This window comes from Galeopterus variegatus, unplaced genomic scaffold, assembly GCF_000696425.1.
Source record: "Galeopterus variegatus unplaced genomic scaffold, G_variegatus-3.0.2 Scaffold138, whole genome shotgun sequence".
NCBI classification, from domain to species: Eukaryota; Metazoa; Chordata; class Mammalia; order Dermoptera; family Cynocephalidae; genus Galeopterus; species Galeopterus variegatus.
The window spans coordinates 760403-778385 of NW_007726249.1; the positions used below are offsets into that span (position 1 = coordinate 760403).

Here is a 17983-nt window from a genome sequence, read left to right on the forward strand (position 1 = left end):
TATATTGATAGCCACAGAAGAAATTGTGAAGATGATCTTAAAAAGCACCTTGACTAGGGCCGGCCCAGTGGCGCACTGGATAGTGCGCCGCTTGGGAAGCGCGGTGGCGCTCCCGTCCGAGGGTTCGGATCCCACATACGGACCGGTTCCCGCTCACTGGCTGAGCGAGGCGCGGGAGCAACGCCGAGGCTTGCAATCCCGTTGCCGGTCCCCGGTCCGGTACGGGGGCAACACTGAGGGTTGCGATCCGTTGCCGGACACGGAAAAAAGACAAAAGACAAAAAAAAAAAGAAAACTTCAGGCCCAGACAGTTTTATTGGCAAATTCTACCAAACATTTAAGGAAGAAATAATACTAATACCACTTCTATACAAACTCTCCAGAAAACTGAAGAAAAGGGAATACTTCCTAACCCATTCTATGATGTCACAATTACCCTGATACCAAAATCAGACAAAGATATTACAAGACAACTATAGTACAGTGTCTATGATAAGCATATTGTGTCCACAAATACACAATATAAATAGAATATAACACTATATGAAAAAGATAAGACATCATGATCAAGGGGGGTTTACCGAGGAATGAACAGTTCAATCAATATAATTCACCATATTATACTAAAAAAGAAGAAACTATATGACTATCTCTCCAGATGCAACAAAAACATCTGAAAAAAGTCCAATATTCATTACTGATGATACTGCCAGCAAATTAGGAGTAGAAAGGAACTTCCTTAACCTCTTCAAGGACACCTACAAAAAAACCTATATACTTTGATCAGACAGAAACTTCCACTCTCATCACTTCTATTCAATATTGTTCTGGAGGTGCTAGCCAGTGCAATCAGGCAAGAAAAAGAAATAAAAGGAATCCAAATTGGAAAAGAAGGAGTAAAACTGTATCTATTAGCAAGAAATATGATTACCTATATAGAAAATCCAATGGAATCTATAAAAAAATTACACACAAAAAATCTACAAGAACTAATGTTAGTTTAGCAAGGTTATGGGACACAAAACTAATTGTGTTTCTAAATACCGGCAACTAACAATTGGGATTGGAATTTTAAAAATACCACTACTTACAATAACATAGAAATATGAAATACTTAGGGATAAAAGATGTCAGATAGTTTATAGTCATGGGTTGGAAGACTCAATATTATGATGTTAGTTCTCCTCAGACTGATCTAGAGATTCCACATAATCACAATCAAGATCCCAGCAGACTTTATTATTATTCTTTTTTTTCGTAGAAATAGATGAGCTGATTCCAAAATTCATATGGAAATGCAAAGAACCTAGAATAACTAAAGCAACTTCAAAAAAAAAAAAAAAGAATAATGTTGGAAGACAAACACTATTGGATTTCAAGACTTGGTATAAAGCTACAATAATCAAGACAGTGTGGTTCTAGTGTACAGATAGAAGAAGAGATCAATGGAATAAGATACAAAGTCCAGAGACAGACCGACACATATATGGACAATAGATTTTTGTCCAAGGTGGAAAAGCAATTCAGTAGAGAAAAAATAGTCTTTGGAACAATTGGATATCCACATGATATCCATACTTTGCACCATACACAAAAATTGACTCAAAATGGAAAATCATTGTACTAAGTGTAAAACCTAAACTAAAAATGGGCAAAAGATCTGCATAGACAGTTCACCAAAGAAGAAAAATGAATGTCAAATAAACACATGAAAAGATTCCCAGCATCACTAGTAATTAGGGAAATGCAAATTAAAACCACAGTAAGATACCACTACACACATATTAGAATGTCTAAAAATTTTTAAACTGACCATATCAAGCATTACAAAGGATGTGGGAGAACTGGAATTCTTATACACTGCTGGTGGGAATGTAAAATGCTATGACCAATTTAGAAAACAGTTTTAGCAGTTCCTTAAAAAGTTAAACATACACCTACTATATGATCCAGTCATTTCACCCCTAGATATTTATCTAAGACAAGTGAAAATATACGTCCACACAAAGGCTGGTACATGAATGTGTTCATAGTAGCTTAATCTGTAATAGCTGAACCTGGAAACAACCCAAATATCCATCAACAGGTAAGTGAATGAACAAAATGTGGCATCTCCATACAATGGAATACTATGCAGAACTTAAAAAATAAACTATTGATACATGCAACAACATGGATACAACTCAAAATAACTAGACAAAATGAAAGAGTCCAGTTAAAAGTGTATGTACTAAATGATGCTGCTATGGTTTGAAGTTCATGTATTGGAAACTTAATACCCAATGTAACAGCATCGAGAAGAGCTTGTGGGACCTTTAAGAGGTTTTTAGGCCATGAGAGCTCCACTCTCATGAATGAATTAATGCTGATTATAAGAGGTCTTGAGGTTGCGAGTGTGATCTCTTGCTCTTTTCTCGCCCTTTCTTTGCCCTTCTGCCATGGGATGACTCTGCAAGGAGGCCCTTGCAAGATGCTGGTATCTTGATATTGAACTTCCCAGCCTCCAGAACTGTGAGAAATAAATTTCTATTATTTATAAATTACCCAGTCTGTGTTATTCTGTTATAGAAACAGAAAATGGACTAAGACAGAAGCCATGTATATAAAACTCCAGAAAATAAAAACCAATATGTAATGATCAAAACCAGAGAGTGGTTGCCTAGTGTGGGGGTGGGGAGGCAGGATTGGGATGGACCCTTTATTAAGGTAACATGAGGAAACACATTGGTGGTGACAGATATGTTCACTATCTTGATTGTGTTGAAGGTTTCACGGTGTATATATGTGTGAAAACTAACCAAATTGTAAAGTTTAAATATGTGTAGTTGTTTGTATGTCAATTATACCTCAATAAAGCTATTAAAAAACACGAATGCGACATTTTAAAGTCAAGTAGAAAAGATCTCTGGATTATTTACTTTTGGATTAAATAGGTTAATTGACCTTTCATGAGAGTAGAAAATTGCAAGTTAAATCAATCATTTATTCATTCACACATTAATTTGTATAGCATTTATAGAATGTCTTCTAGGTTCCAGGTCCTGTCCTAGTTGCTGGCTATGAAAAGACACAGGCTGAAACTTTTACTCTCGAGTAGAAAAGTATAGTCCATGGAAGACCAGTGTCTTTGCCTAGAACTACTAAAATGTCAGATAAAATTCAGAAATCATCTGTGATGACAGCAGAGAGTTGCTTAAGTAATAAAAACTAGAGGGCTAAGAATATAGAAAGGGGAGAACCTAGGAAAGGTAAGCTGCCCTTCTACAGCTGTGTTTACCCTGGAAGCATTTTCAGATTGTGAACATGGGCAGAGGGCTGAAAATCTTGGCTGGGAGACAGTTAAACTAACAGAGCTTTGGTCAGAGACTTACAGACCAGCAGAGCACATGGCCACTTTCCCCCTCAGTACTTCTGCTGAAGAATGGAACTGTGTGGGGCCTGAGGCTATAAAAACCTAAGCAGAAAGCCTCTGAAAAAGCAGAGTAGAGGGTTTTTTTTTTTTAACAGCTTTTAGAGACAAAGATTAGAGTGTGAAATCTGTCAGAGGAAGGAACTCTTCAGAAAACACCATACTCTCTGTTAAAAATCTTAGCCTAGGACAAAGAAGGAATAGACTCAGACTTTTCAGGGCTGTGAGCCATCCTCAACTCAGTGCAGTCACTGACTGTTTAAGGTTATCAGCCACAACTGCCTACTGAAGGGAAAGATAAATCTTCTCTGCGGGAAATAACATTATCTGAACCTCTGTGTTTTTTATACACAATGTTAATCACTTAATAAAATGTTAATCTCTTAATAAAAATTACCAGACATACCCACAGGCAAGACCACATGACCCAAAACCAAGTGAAAGAACAGACCACAGAAACAAACTCACAGGTTATCCATAATTGAAAGTTAGCTGATGAAAACTTTAAAATAACTATAAGTTCAAGAACAAAGAGGAAGAAGTGGACAAAATAAATAAAATGATGAAGAATTTCACCAGTGATTTAGATCTATAACAAGGAGTCAAGTGGAAATTTTCAACAGAAAAATAGAACATTAACATCAAAAACTCAATAGACATTAAAGGGAAGATTAGACAAACAGAAGACAGGATCAGTGAACTGTAATATCTAAACCAAAACAGAAAAAGAAAAAAAAAAATAGATAAAACCTAGAAAAGAGCATTAAAGACACATAGGACTCAGTGAAGAGATCTAACATTTGTGTAATTAGAGTACTAAAAGGAGAGGGGACAGAGAACAAGGTAGTAGCAATATCTGAAAATATAACAGCCAGGAATTTTCTAAAACTGATTACACTTATCAACCTACAGATTCAAAAAGCTCTGTGACCCCAAACAAAACACATTCAAAACAAAACAAAACAAAACAAAACAATGACAGAGAAAACACTCCAGCATACATCATAGTAAGACTGGTGAAATCAAGGACAAAGAGAAATCTTAAAAGCAGTCAGAGACTAAATGACAATCCTTTAAAGGAGCAACAAAAAAAGATTTACAGTTGACTTTTCTACAGAACTGATGGAAGTCAGAAAACAATGGAGTGTGACATCTTTAAGGTATTAAAAGCAAATAGCCAAGTTATAATTCTATACAACAAAAATATACTTCAAAGATTTAAGTAAAATAAAGATGTGTCCTGGCTAAACAGAAAATTTATCACCAGCAAACCTGCACTACAAAAAATGCTAAAGAGAATTCTTTACACAAGGAAAATGATCGCAGAGGGAAACATGAAATTGTAGAAAGTAATGAAGAGTAACAGAAAAGGTAAATATGTGAATAAACATAAATAAGTAAAGACTCTATATAATGTAATATCTTATAGGATTTAACATGTATATAGAATTAAAATGCATGCAACAAAAACCACAAAAGGCCTTAAGACAATAAATGCAGTAAACATGTTAAGATTCTAGTATTATCAGGAAAATAGTAAAAGTAACAATTTGTATTATTCTGTAATAAGTCAAGGTGCATATTGCCCTCTCTCAGGTAACCAATAATAGAATAAAGAAGGCACTAAAGTCAAGTCTACAGGGCCCTGGTTGTCACCATCGATATGAAGCTCTAGTGGGAGGGCATGGGAAAGAGTGGCTTTTTTCCTAAGGGCAGGGGTTTTGCCTAAAGTGGAGTAACTGACCCCACATATACCTAACTCCAAAGTCTGTGTGTGCTCTTTCCTGACAGGCATTTGATCCAGCCTCAGGGAGAAGTTGCCCAAGTTGGGTCTTAACAGATGAACAGGAGTTTGCCTGGCAAAGAAGTAGGGAAGGAAGAAGGCTCCTAGCACAGCAAATGGCATTAAAAACACAAGGGGTGAGGGCTCTGGATTAGAAGGCCTGGATCTGAAACCTGCTCCACCACTTATGAGCTTTAAAGTTTGGGACAACTTACTTAATTGTGCTGGACCTCAGTTTTCTCAACTATAAAATGGAGATAATCATAGTAGCACATACCTCACTGGGTTGGTGTGAGAATTGAATGAGATAATGAGGATAAAGGGCTTAGAACAAACAGTGTGTGGCACAGACTAAGTGCTCAATAAACGTTAGCTCTGATTATTATAGTAGTTGCTTAATATAATAGATGAGGAATGGAAGGAACAAGGGTATTTCAGGCAGAATGATTCTCCCTGTGCCTGGGATGGGCCTGTCAGGTCAAGGGACTGAGAGGACATTGGAATTAATGCCCAGCAGAACTGTCCTGGAGGGGAGGGACCCAGTTGTATTCCTGGACACACCATCCCTAAGCACCTTCCACCCCAAAGCACTTTCACGTCTGTTAGTTCGTCTCTTCCTAATGACTTCAGAAGGGAAGCAGGAATGATCATCACCATTTGCCAAGTAGGAACACTGATGCCTAGAGGAGTAGTGACTTGCCCACTGTCTCCCTGGGTATTAGAGGCTGGGAGGAAATCCTTACTCCCTGGCCAGTACTCTTTCCAGAAAGACCTCCAGCACCATCTCAGGAGAAAGTCAACAGACATGACCTTTAGGGCAAGAATTCTGGGATTTCTTACTTCCCCAGAACTGTCATGTTCACTAACCATTAGCAGTGATCAAGATGGGGGGCCTTTCACTCGTCAGAGTGACAGCAAGGATGTACCTGGCTCTGCCCCTGTTTTGGGAAGAAAAACTTCCCAGGGAAAAAGACCGTGGGGAAGAAGATCTGGGGTTTATGAGTAACAGGCACCTGAAAACCAATTCCTTACCCTAATATAGCCCTTTTCTGGTAAACACAAGGACAGGCACACACCAGGGTGTGGCTGGACTTCCTACCTAGTAGACTGCTTGGCCAGCATGGCCACATAGGTGACCACGAAGCTCTGAAACTTGGCCCGTTGCTCCTCCCAGCGGTCATCCACTGAGTAGTAGTTGGGCAGGGGTGCTCCAAACAGGATCTCGCTGCGCAGGAGGGAGCTCTTCAGATTGTCTGCGGAAAGGCCCTCGTCCACGTACCAGTAGAACTCAGGGTGAGTCATGGCCAGCTCTAGGGAGCCTGCAGGGGCAGGGTGCGGGCTCAAAGGGCTCAGCTCCCACCAGCCCCCTCCCTCCCAAGGCCATCCTGCCCTCCTCACCACCTCACCCCTTTCTAAGGAGCTAGGAAACTCCCACTCAGGCTGCCTCGAAAGGTCCCTAATGGGACAGAGGGACGGCTTGGAGAACCCACAGCTTCCCAAGAGGAGTAGCCCCCTAAGACCTGCTCTGGCAGCTTCCACTAACTTTACATTTTTGTTCCACTTTGAATCTCACCTCATCCCAAGGCTCAGTCTCTGCAGTCCTATAACTCCACCTTCTAGTTTCATTTTAGTCCCTCCTCCCGGGGTCTTGCCCCACCAACGTCCTCCCGTAAAAGGCACACACAAATGCCACCGCAGCCTCATAACCCTTCTATGGCCCTGCCCCATCCTTCCTCAAGTCCCATCCCTAATTTACCTAAAACTGACCCGACCTCAGTCTTCCTTCAACCCCAGTCTCTTTGCTATCTTCCTCTGACCAAACCCCCAGCTCAAGGTCAAGTCTCCTACAAGCTCCTAAAGCACGACGTCCAGGGCCAAGCCCCGCCCCAGCCGCCCCCAGGCCCCGCCCCAGCCTCATCCTGGCCCCGCCCCGGCCGCTCCCAGGCCCCGCCCCAGCCGCTCCCAGGCCTGCTCACCCCGGATGTCGGCCAGGTCCTGGCCCATGCCGTCGTAGTAGATCTTGCCACCCCTCTCAGTGGGGAAGAAGTAGGTCATGAGCGAGCTGGGCGGGGAGCAGTAGGAGTAGGAGCCGAGCGGCAGGTCCTTGAGCACCTCGTGGGGCTTCCAGCAGAACTCCCGGAAACCCGGGTGGTCCATGATCTTGCGCTCAATCTCGTGGATCGTGACCAGCCGCTCACTGGTGAAAATGTTGCGCTCCGCGTCCCCGCGCGCCAGGAAGATGAGCTCGATGCGCCAGTGCGCGTGCGTCTGGGTGTTGGCGCTCACGTATGCGCGTGAGTAGTCCCAGTGCGAGGCGCCCCTGCGGGCACGGCTCTGATTGGCCGTGGCTGCCGCGGGGGGCGGGGCACTGGGCTGGCACCGCCCATTCTTGTCTGGCCCCTGGTTGGCTGCCAGATCTGCCAGGGGCGGGGTCTCACGCCGAAGACGCCTGCTCCGATTGGCTGATGGCTTTTGGGCCGCAGAGGTGTCCCGAGTGGCCACAGGAACAGCGCGAGGGGGTCTGGAGGCCTGTCGCGAGCGGTTGCCGAGATGCAGCTGCTGCAGCTGCTCTGAGATGAGGCGCTGAAGCGTCTCCGAGGTGAAGTCGGCCAAGTCGCGCCGGTTGCGCCCCCAGGATCCAAACTGGGACTTGAGTGCCAAGGCGAGGGCGTCAAAACGCTGGGAAGCCTCGTGGTTGCGGATCTCAAAGGCGTTGTAGGAGATGTCAATGTCCAGTGGCGGGTAGTAGAGGAACATGAAGGCTGACAGGGCCATGGGGATGCTGCAGCCCAGGAAGAGCACCAGCCCCGCACAGCACGGATTGGTGAAGGCCCAGCCCAGGGTACTCCAGAAGCCCAAGGTCGGGGGCAGGGAAGGCAAGGTCCAGCGCCGCCAGCAACACTGCACCCCTGCCCCAGGTCGGGGCCCTGGCTTCTGGGCCCCCCTAAAGGTCTCACCCGTTCCTTCTTCCTCCTCCTGCTCCTCCTCTAGCCACACATCCTGCAGCAAGGGGTCATCCTCCGTGTCCATAGCCTACAGGAGAGGGAGAGGATCAGCCACTAGAGAGAAGGAGGTCATGGTGCCCTGCGGGGCATTCGCCCAACCCTGGGTACCAACCCTGCCCACTCGTAACCAAATGCTAATACGACAATGGAACTGCATCAAGCAGGCATGTAACTCAACTGAATTCAACCACTTGTGTGCAAAACAGAAAGAAAAATTCTGTTATTTCAAATGATTTATTAATTTTTGCTGCATTCTTCAGCTTGAGAACTCAAGGCCAATGTAAGATGTGACTCCACTGCAACCACTTTTGTTTAATAAGCGGCTATAAAGTACCTTCGGGAAGTATCAGGGTAGAAGAGAAAGAACATGATCTTTGAAATCAGACAGTCCCTGGTTTTGGTCCTGGCAGAGTAAACAATAGCAAGACAGTGGGCCTCTCTGAACTTCGGAGTCCTCTTCTATAAGACAGAAGTGGTCATTCTTGCCTCACAATATCGTGGGGTCAATCACAAAAGTGTCAGAGGTGGAAGTACTCTGCAGTCTGTGTAGTACATTAGCTATTATCTGTCACAAAAGCAGATTTTGTTTTTGCTCCCCTCTGGGTGCTCAGCCATTGCCCATGGATGTGTGCCAGGGCTAGGTGCCTGTCACAGCTCTCCTGGAGAACCCTCAATAGCTCCCCACCCCCTTTCTGGGATGCTGCAGCTGCAGCTACTGTTTTGTCAGGCTCAGAGCACTTAATATGCAGCTCCAGCAACACCAAACCTTTGGGCACGGGCAGGGGCCAGGCATCTGCCTCCCTGAGACTTGAGCACAAGCAGCAGGAGGGCCTGGCAGGACAGGGCAGGGCCAGGCAGCCCAAGGACTCCAGCAGAGTTGCCCAAAAGCAGGAGGCCTTCCGGCATCCCTGGGCATGGCCTGTCCCCCTTGTCCTGCCTGCCCTCTGTTTGGATGGAGAGAGACTCATTATCCAGTTAGACACCAGGCAGTGAGAGGAGGAAGCTAATTATGCCGGAGCTGGCTAATTAATGCTGCCTTTCCTATTAACATTCTCTGGAGTGCTCCATTTCAATTAGACAGTCTGTCCGGGAAGAGAGGGGGTCAGTCCAGAGAAAGTGAGGAAGAGAGGGGCTAGGGGAAGGAGAGAAACAGAGGCAGACATGGGAGAGATTCAAGATAGAGATGGATGGTAAGAGGAGAGAGACAGAGGAGAGTGGAATGGTGGGGGTGGGGGGAGGAGACAGACGCAAATAGAGAAACGAAAGAGGAGGGAAACAGAAAGGACAGGGGTAGGGGCGTGGGTGGATGGGTGAGGAGAGTGTACAGCAGAAGACATGAGAGGCCTGGAAGGGGCGGGAACTGCCCTGTAATATCGAAGATTCCTATCAATGAGATAAATAAACTTCCCGTTTGCGATGCCCTACAGCGAGCCTGCTGGCCTGCCAAGGGGATGCAGACTGTTCAGAGACCCAATCTGTCTGTGCACCAGAGGCCACTCAGACTCACCCCATCTCCAAAGGGGAAAGCCTAGTCTGCACGTGGAGCTGTTGAGGTGGGATGGGGGGATCCTCTGCCCATTCCTAGCCTCAGAAGGACGAAGCTGATGGCACTGCAGTGGGCGGGGGGTGGGGGGGCAGGCAGCAGACACCCTGCACTCTTTCTTGGGACTAAATCCATCTGCCCTGCCCCTGGCATCAGCCTGCCTTGTGAGGGGCTGTTTACCATGTGCTGGTGTTTGAGGTGTCAAAGGCCAAGATTCTGGGTCACAGCCACACTCCCTGGGTAACTTGAGGGCTCCCCTATCCCAATGCTACTCCACCAGGAATGTCACCCCCTTCCCCGGTGTCCAAATCTAACTCATCTTTCAAGGCCTTGCTCAAGTGTCACATCTACCAAGAAGGCTCCTGAGATCTGAAGCCCCCAGCTGCCTATCTAAGCTTCTCATCATCCTTGTCACACTTTGCCTGGGGGCAAAAACGACTTAGGGACAGGGAGAGAGAGGCAGAGTAGCAGTGTTAAGAGCTATATGGCTTTGGAGGCAGACAGATTTGGGTGCAGATCCCAGCTGTATGACTTAGGGCAGGCAGTTTAGCCTTTCTGAGCCTCAGTCTTCCTGTCTGCAGGGTGGGGATGGCAGAACTCACCACAGAGGTTGTTGGATAATGAACACAATGGGTTGATTACAGTGCCTGGTAGGTATAAGTGCTTGGGAAATGACAACTACTATTCTTTTATACTCTATCCCCCCCAGCCCCCCAAAGCTGTGAATGCCTAAAAGACCCATGGAGCAGGTTGTATTATCTCATGATGTGACTTTGCTACTTCTCCCATCAAGAGGTAACGTCTGCACTCTTTTCCCTTAAATTTGGGTGGGCTGTGATTGTGGCAGGAGTGGTGCTCTGTGACCTCTGAGGCCAGGTAATAAAGAGAGATGCAGCTTCCTCCTGGCTCTCTCAGAACCCACCCGCCATGCTGTGAGGAAGCCCAGACTAGCCCCTGCAGAGAAACCACATGGAGGGGCTCCTGCTGACAACCCACCTGACAGCAGACATTAGCCACCACATGATGTGAACATGTGAGTGAAGTTGCCTCCACATCATCCCAGCCCCCACCCCCATCATTGAGTAACCCCCAGCCTTCAGGTCCTCCCAGCTGAGGCCCAGATACCATGGAGCAGAGCTAAGCCACCCTCTTCTGAGCCCTGTCCTGACCCATAGAATCCACCAGCACAATGCAATGGTTGTTATACATCGCTGTGTTTGGGGAGGGTTTGTCAACAGCAATAGTACTTGGAATGACTACAGTGGAGCCCTGTTCCATACGTGTGACTCCATCCCCTGAAGGCAGCATTTGCTGCATTTAAGTGACTAGATAAGTGACCAGACAATTGGGTGCAGCCGCTCTGCCTCCCAGCGAGAGCCCCACGGCCGGGTGGACGTGAGTTCTAAGGAAGCAGGGACTTGGCTGTCATGTTGCCTGCTGGGTTCCTGTGGCTTGAAATACTCCCAGGGGAGGGGCAGTGTCAGTGCTTAGCAGATACTCGTATGTAGTGAAGGAAGGAAGGAAAAGGCGTCTCTGAAGCACTTGGGTTAGACAGTTGATAGAGCTTTCTCCTGGACGGGAAGAACAGTCACCCCAAGCAATACAAGTGGAAGGCGGAGAGTACAGTTTCCTCTGGGTTGGGAAGGACCCGGAAGAGTGTGAAATGACAAGGCAGGAAATAGACTTGATGAGTTCTTGGTCTTTCACGCCCCCTCCCCACCCCCATACCTGCCTTCTCAGTCCACCCCTGAAATGAAAAGCTGCCATATGGGAAATCACACCAGACTGGTGGTCAGCCGACACGTTTCCAGGCCTGGCTCAGCCACCAACTTCCTGTGTGGCCCCGGGTATGTCCTGTCCCCTCGTGAGGCCCTGTCTTCCCCACCTGGAAGTGGGATGGCAAAGGCCCAGGTTCCTCCAGCAGTGATGTTCCCTGGAGTCTCCAAGAAGCCCCAGACTCCCAGGCATTCCCACTTCCCAGTCTGCAGACCAAGGAGGGTAGGCATGATCTGAGAGTCCCCTTCCCCAATTAAAACTGAGGCCCTGCTGGTGGGTGGGCATCTGACAGCAACATCTCAGCCAGTAACCCTCTCCCAGGCCCCTCCACAGCAGGCAAGATTGGCAGCAAATGGTAAATTTGTTTTCTTTTCTCAAATGATGGGAATTGATTAGCTTAGCAAGGAGCTCCAGCTGCTCCGTGAAAGGGAACTAAGGGTGGCTCGTGTGGTACCTGTCACTGACTCAGACAAAGAGCCCGAAGTAGGACTGTGATCTCGAGAGACTGTGATCATTCCTTTATGATCTCTTTAGGGTGGGCCCTGCGAGGGTTCACCTTCTTGGTGACCAACACCCTGTCTTTCTCTCTGTTTCTATCCCTCTCTCTGTCTCTGTCTCTCTCTCTCTCAGAGGTAGTCAAGATTTGAACATTGGGCCTCCCGGGGGCCCATGAACCAACGTGGACACACATCCACTGCACAAGGTCTTCCTCCTCCCGGGAAAGGCCGGTGGGGCAGCGGCTTAAAAGAGAACAGCAGATCTTAGGGAGCTTTGAAAGGAAGAACCTCACTCAGTTTCAAGGCCAGGTCAACCCAAACCACATCTGCAGCAAAATCCCAATTTTGTAACAGCAACGATAAAAATCCACACATATATACATTTTTTAAAAAACCCCATTAATAGTGGTTATTGCTGTTTAGGAGGATTGTGGGTGATTTAAACTTTTTCCTTTATACTTGTCTGTTTCCAATTTTTCTGCAATATCAGGTACAGCCTTACTTTTAGAATCAGAAATAAATGTTATTTAAAAGTAGAATGTGTGCGTATGTATGTGGAAGGGATTTACTAACAGCCTTCAGTTCTTTGAGGAGTTACTGTAATAGGCATGGGAGGGGGGCTCTGCCCTCCAAGAAGAGAAACCAAGGAGAGTTGGCTCAAGTTGTAGCAGGAGAGAGCCCAGGGAGGACACGGAAGGATCTTGGGACAGAGGGAGTTGGCAAATGCCCGGTGGGTGAATGTGTGTGGAATCTCCCATTCACCTGAGATGGAGAGAGGGATCTTTAAATGAGGAAGAAGTAGATCATGGCCCATCGGACCCAGAAGGAACCTCAGATGCATACCTAGTTCCAACACCTTCACTTCACACATGGGGAAACTGAGACCCACCCAGTGAGGAGAAAGGACTTATCCAAGGTTGTATTATAAGTGGCAGGACCAGGATTCTTGGTTCAAAGTTGTCATTCTACTCCATCACCAGATTCTGGGGGGAGCTTGAGGCAGCCCCAGGGAACAGCCAGGCCTGGAGAAGGTGGCACCATGGACCCACAGAGTCAAAATAGGGAAGCTATTTTTAAAGTCTAAGGGAAAAGGCATTCTTCAAGTCACAAGCCAGATAGTCTTCCTCATCTGGAAAGAATGGGACTTTGGTGGGAGGTTTCATTGCCTCAAAGACAGTCCAGCCCCCCGTGGGCCTCGTTTGGCTCCCAGGCATGTGACACCTCCCCACCACCCTGTTTACAGCTTCCCTCCTTCTGGAGAAGGATGACGAAACCTTCCTTCTTCGTTCCCCCATCCCAGCCAGACTATTAAAATGTAATCAAAAAATCACATTAGACATGCAGATTTGACTTAAAATACGTATACGTATATATCATTTAACGGCAGTTAGGAGCTAATCAGCTTTTTCTTCCTTGCTCGGTGTGGGGGGTCTTGCCTCCCTCGCTCAGCTCCGGTCCATGAACATCTCTGGGTCTTTGATTCTCTCACGCTTGTGTTGAGAGATTTGAACAGAAGTTCAAAATGAGGTATTTTGAGCCAAATAGCTCCATGTACCCCTGATATGCTCAAGCGGGGACATTGTGTCCTTCTCTGCTTCCTGGTTATGGGTCTGTCCCCCTGTGGTGGATTCAGCTTATCTGAGGTGGAGAAGCGAGAAAAGAAGAGGAGGCCTTGCCCCCTCCTGGGCACCACTGTCCTAAGTCCTGACACCCCATATTCTGAGAATCGGCCACCCCCAGAGGCACCAGCTATGTGCTGTCATCCAGAACCCCAAACCCTTCCCCAAGACCTGGATGCTCCATCTCAGGCCAGGATGCTGGAGAAGCATTAGAGACATGGTGATAAAATTGGGGCAAAATCACACACATAGAGTGAAGCCAAAAGCCCAACTAGCTCAGTGTAGAAGCTCTGACACCCATTAAGATAATTGTAATAATTAGCTGTGCACCTACCATGTGCCCAGTATTCTTTATCCATCCTCTCTCATCCTCACATCAGCCCTGCAAGGGAGGCATTATGAACATTCTCATTTTACAAAAGAAAAATCTGAATCAGAGAGGTTAAGTGACTCCTTGTGGTCACATACCTAAAAAGAGGCAGAACTAGAGTTTGAGCCTCAGGTACACTGATCCCAAAGCCCAGGCCCTTTTTGCTATTCCAGGCAACCTTTGAGTTCCTTGAGAGCTGAGATGTCAACACTCAACTGAAGAAACCCATTGTCTCTTAGCAAGTTTACACCATCCCTATAACACCTGAAATCACTCAGGTCTTGGCCATTCTGCTTTCAGTAGGTGACAACACAGGATATAACATAAAGGAAGTCTCCACCCACCTTGGAAGCTTAGCCTTCCCTTCAATGGGAAATGGGTGTGATGGCCAATTCCATGTGTCAGCTTGATTGGGCCATGGGGTGCCCAGACATTTGGCCAACCATAATTCTGGGTGTGTCTGTGTTTCTGGATAAGATTAACATTTGAATTGTAGACTGATTAAGCAGATTGCCGTTCCTAGCATGGGTGGGCCCCATCCAATCGTGTGAAGACCTGAATAGAACAAAAAGGCTGAGTAAGACCTCTTCCTGCTGCCTGCTTGAGCTGGGACATTGGTCTTTTCTCGCCTTCAGACTCAAGCTGAAACATCAGCTCTTCTCGGGTCTTGAGCCTGCCAGCTTTTGGATTGGAGCTTACACCACTGGCTCTCCTGGTTCTCAGGCCTTTGAACTCAGACTAGAACTACACATTCACTCTTGTGGTCTCCAGCTTGATGACTGCAGATCTTGGGGCTTCTCAGCCTCCCTAATCACATAAACCAATACCTTAATCTCTCTCTCGTAAATCGTTTGTGTTTCTTTGGAGAACCCCAACTAATACAATGGGGCATGGAACATCTCAGAGGGAAAGTGGGGGTGAAGCAGGGAGCCTTGTCCCAGCAGCATGATCCTAGGGCCCTCCCAGAGTCTTCCCTCAAGAAGTCCCAAGTCCTCCCCAGAATCTCAGGTGAAAATGGCAACAGAGCCAAGGAATACCCTCCAAGTCCACAGAGGAAGGGGTGTGGCTGTGTAACTTTCTGCACTTGTCTGAGCCCTTTTCCCGGCAATACAATCCTAAATCTACCACCCCATCCTCCCTGCCCTGCTCTGGGGAACCTGGCTCTGTGGCTGCAGCTGAAGCAGGCCCCTGCACCTGCTCCCCATCAGACCTGCTGGCCCCCAAGAAACACCATCCTTGTTGGCTCAATTTGCCAGTGGGAAATTCAGAGGAATTCACATGACCGTTCCTCTCCGCAAAAGAAATCTGGGCTTATTTATTGGGAGCCCAAGAGCGGGTAGGGAGGGAAGGGAGTAGGGTGGGGGCTCTGTGGTGAGCCTGTCCAAGCCCCTCATTTCTCAGAGAAAGGTGGGCTGCAGAGATGAAGCGGATGGAAGACAGCTGGTCTCCCCAGGCTGACAGCTGGTGAGGACACTGTGGGCACTGACTCATAAACCCAGCAGCTCAATATATATCAGGCAAACAGGCTTTGCTCTGGTCAATATATCACCCGAGGAAACATCCTGGCCAGCACCAGAGGAACTCAGCGTTAATGGGTGCAACAGCCACCGCCACTTTCCCTGTTCTGTGTGTTCTCTGTCTAGCGGGCTCAGTGGGGCAGAATTGGCCCTCCCAACACTAAGAAGGGTATCAGGGACTGAACAACCAGGATCTGATTTGGGGCACAAGGGGTGAATTAAGCATAGATTTTGCAATCAGATAGTCCTGAGTTCAAACTCTGGCTCTGCCACTGGCCATGTGCCTTGGGAAAGTCTCAGTTTCCTCATCTGTAAAATGGGCGTGGTGATACTTCCCCCCCCCTTGCTGAATCACAACAGCTAGTATAGTTATTATGAACCTCTCAGATGGAAAGATCCCCAAATCTGGCCCCTGCTTGTGGGCACATCTACAAGTTGACCAGAACAGTCTCTTTTCTTCTCTGCCACAGAGATCCTCGGACTTTAATGTGACTCAGAGTCATTAGGAATACTTGTTAAAATGAAAATATCGGGGCCAGACACCAGATCAGACTCCCAGGGGATGAGGTCCAGGAATCTATATTTAGACCACCCCTTAGGTGATTCTGATGTGGGTAGTCTTTGAAAGACCTTGCTGTCCCAGTCACCCTCCCCAGATCCCAGTGGCTCCCTCCAGGAGGTGGCCTGCCTTTGGCCTTCCCCTGCTGGGGCTCACACCTGCCTCTGGGGAAGGACTCAGACTATTGAATCTCTGGCCTGGGCTCACTCCTCAGAGTGTCTCTTCCTCCAGCCATTAGAAGGGAAGAGATAATGGTATTTGGGCCAGAAACAGGACTTTGTGGCCAGAGAGGGGGACACAAACAGGTCCCCCAGATCTGCTAACCAGCTTTTCCTGGTAGGGCCAGGCAGTGAAAGGAAATAGAAGGTAAAGGGCTTACTATTGGCCATACCCCTTGCAAGAGGCTTGGGTGGGGATTTACCATCTACTGAGCACTACTTAACTTATTATCTCATCTCTGATCCAACCTCAGCTCTACAAGACAGCTTGCAGGGTGGGGACTGGAGCCTCTGGAGATTTCTTTTAGCCATCAGAGCCCATTCTCTTAGCCACTGTGCTCTAATACCAAAAGGTATTCCACCCTGACTCACCCCCTCTGGCCCCTTCCCCATTCCTGCCGACCCCCACCTGCCCCACTCAGGTCTCACGGCCCAGATGCATAAGCCCCAGCCCCTGAAGCCCGTGAAGCAGACTCGGCATCACTGAGAAAAATAAAATAAAAGCTTAATGAAACCAGCAACATTTATAGAACCTGTGACATATGACCAGGCTGTCAGATGCCCCACAAGTCTCTGGCCTGAAGGGTCAGAAGATTCCTAAAAACCCTCATTGCATGCCTTGGAGGTCCCCCTCCCACCACCTGTCCCCCACCTGAGTCCCAAGTCCTGGCTTGTGAGGCTGGAGACTGCAGCTGCAGAACCCAGAGGGCCCATTGGGCCCAGCAGCCAGGCCAGCTCCCCAGCTCCCAGCCTGCTGGTTTAATAAAAAATAAAAAGATCCCCACAATATATGACCAATAACCATGGCCATAAAAGCCAAATTGGATTCCTTCTTGGCTGATGAGCTCTGGGCCCTTCTCTCTCTCTGAGACCCAATTAACAAATATGTAAAACAATTCCCCTGCGTCCTCGTCTTTGGCTTTTCCTTCCAGCTCAAGCTCAGGGACAAGGGAGGTGGAGGAAGCAGGGACAGGTGCCTGGGTGGCAGAAGTGGCCTCAGGGGCTGGAGGCAGGGACCTGCCCAGCCACCAGCTTGCTGTGTGACCTGGAAAAAGTCACTTGACATCTCTGGATGAGCAGTTCCCCCATCTGCCAGATGGTGGGTGGGAAGAGATGCTCTCTAAATCCTCTGCCTCTGATTCTGTCAGTGCCCCATCAGAGGAGGCAGAGCAAGCAGAGCTAGATGCTGAGGGAGGGCTCCCCCTCACCCCTACCCAGAAGCTATTGTACAGCTGGAGGGGCTGCATGCAGGGGTCCTGCTGTAACATCAGGCCAAGCAGCAGAAATGGCCAAATAGCCAATGGCCAAGATAGCTGTGTGCTGGGTGCCATCAGCTTCACTGGGACACAGCACGTGGCCACCTGCCATTTCCTAGCTCTGGGGAAGGCTTGGAGACTGCCATCCCTCTCCTGCCCCCAGCATACCCAGACCACAACCTGTGGGTCCAGGGATGTTGCAAGAGTCTTCTAGGGGCCGGCCCGGTGGCGCACTGGATAGTGCGCCGCTTGGGAAGCGTGGCGGCGCTCCCGTCCGAGGGTTCGGATCCCACATACAGACCGGTTCCCGCTCACTGGCTGAGCGAGGCGCGGGAGCAACACCAACACCAACACCGAGGTTTGCAATCCCGTTGCCGGTCCCCGGTCCGGTACGGGGGCAACACTGAGGGTTGCGATCCGTTGCTGGACAC

General features: G+C 47.9%; 1 protein-coding gene across 1 annotated transcript in view; it reads right to left on the reverse strand.

Moving 5' to 3' along the window:
• Nucleotides 1-17983, reverse strand: part of PTCHD2 (patched domain containing 2) — a 52547-nt gene that overhangs the window by 23810 nt on the left and 10754 nt on the right. Inside the window, exons 2-3 of the mRNA XM_008589868.1 lie at nt 7169-8225; nt 6292-6511 (exon numbers count right to left, since the gene is read on the reverse strand). Coding sequence (XP_008588090.1) covers nt 6292-6511; nt 7169-8222 — 1274 coding nt within the window. The 5' untranslated portion in view covers nt 8223-8225. The remainder of the gene's footprint in view (nt 1-6291; nt 6512-7168; nt 8226-17983) is intronic.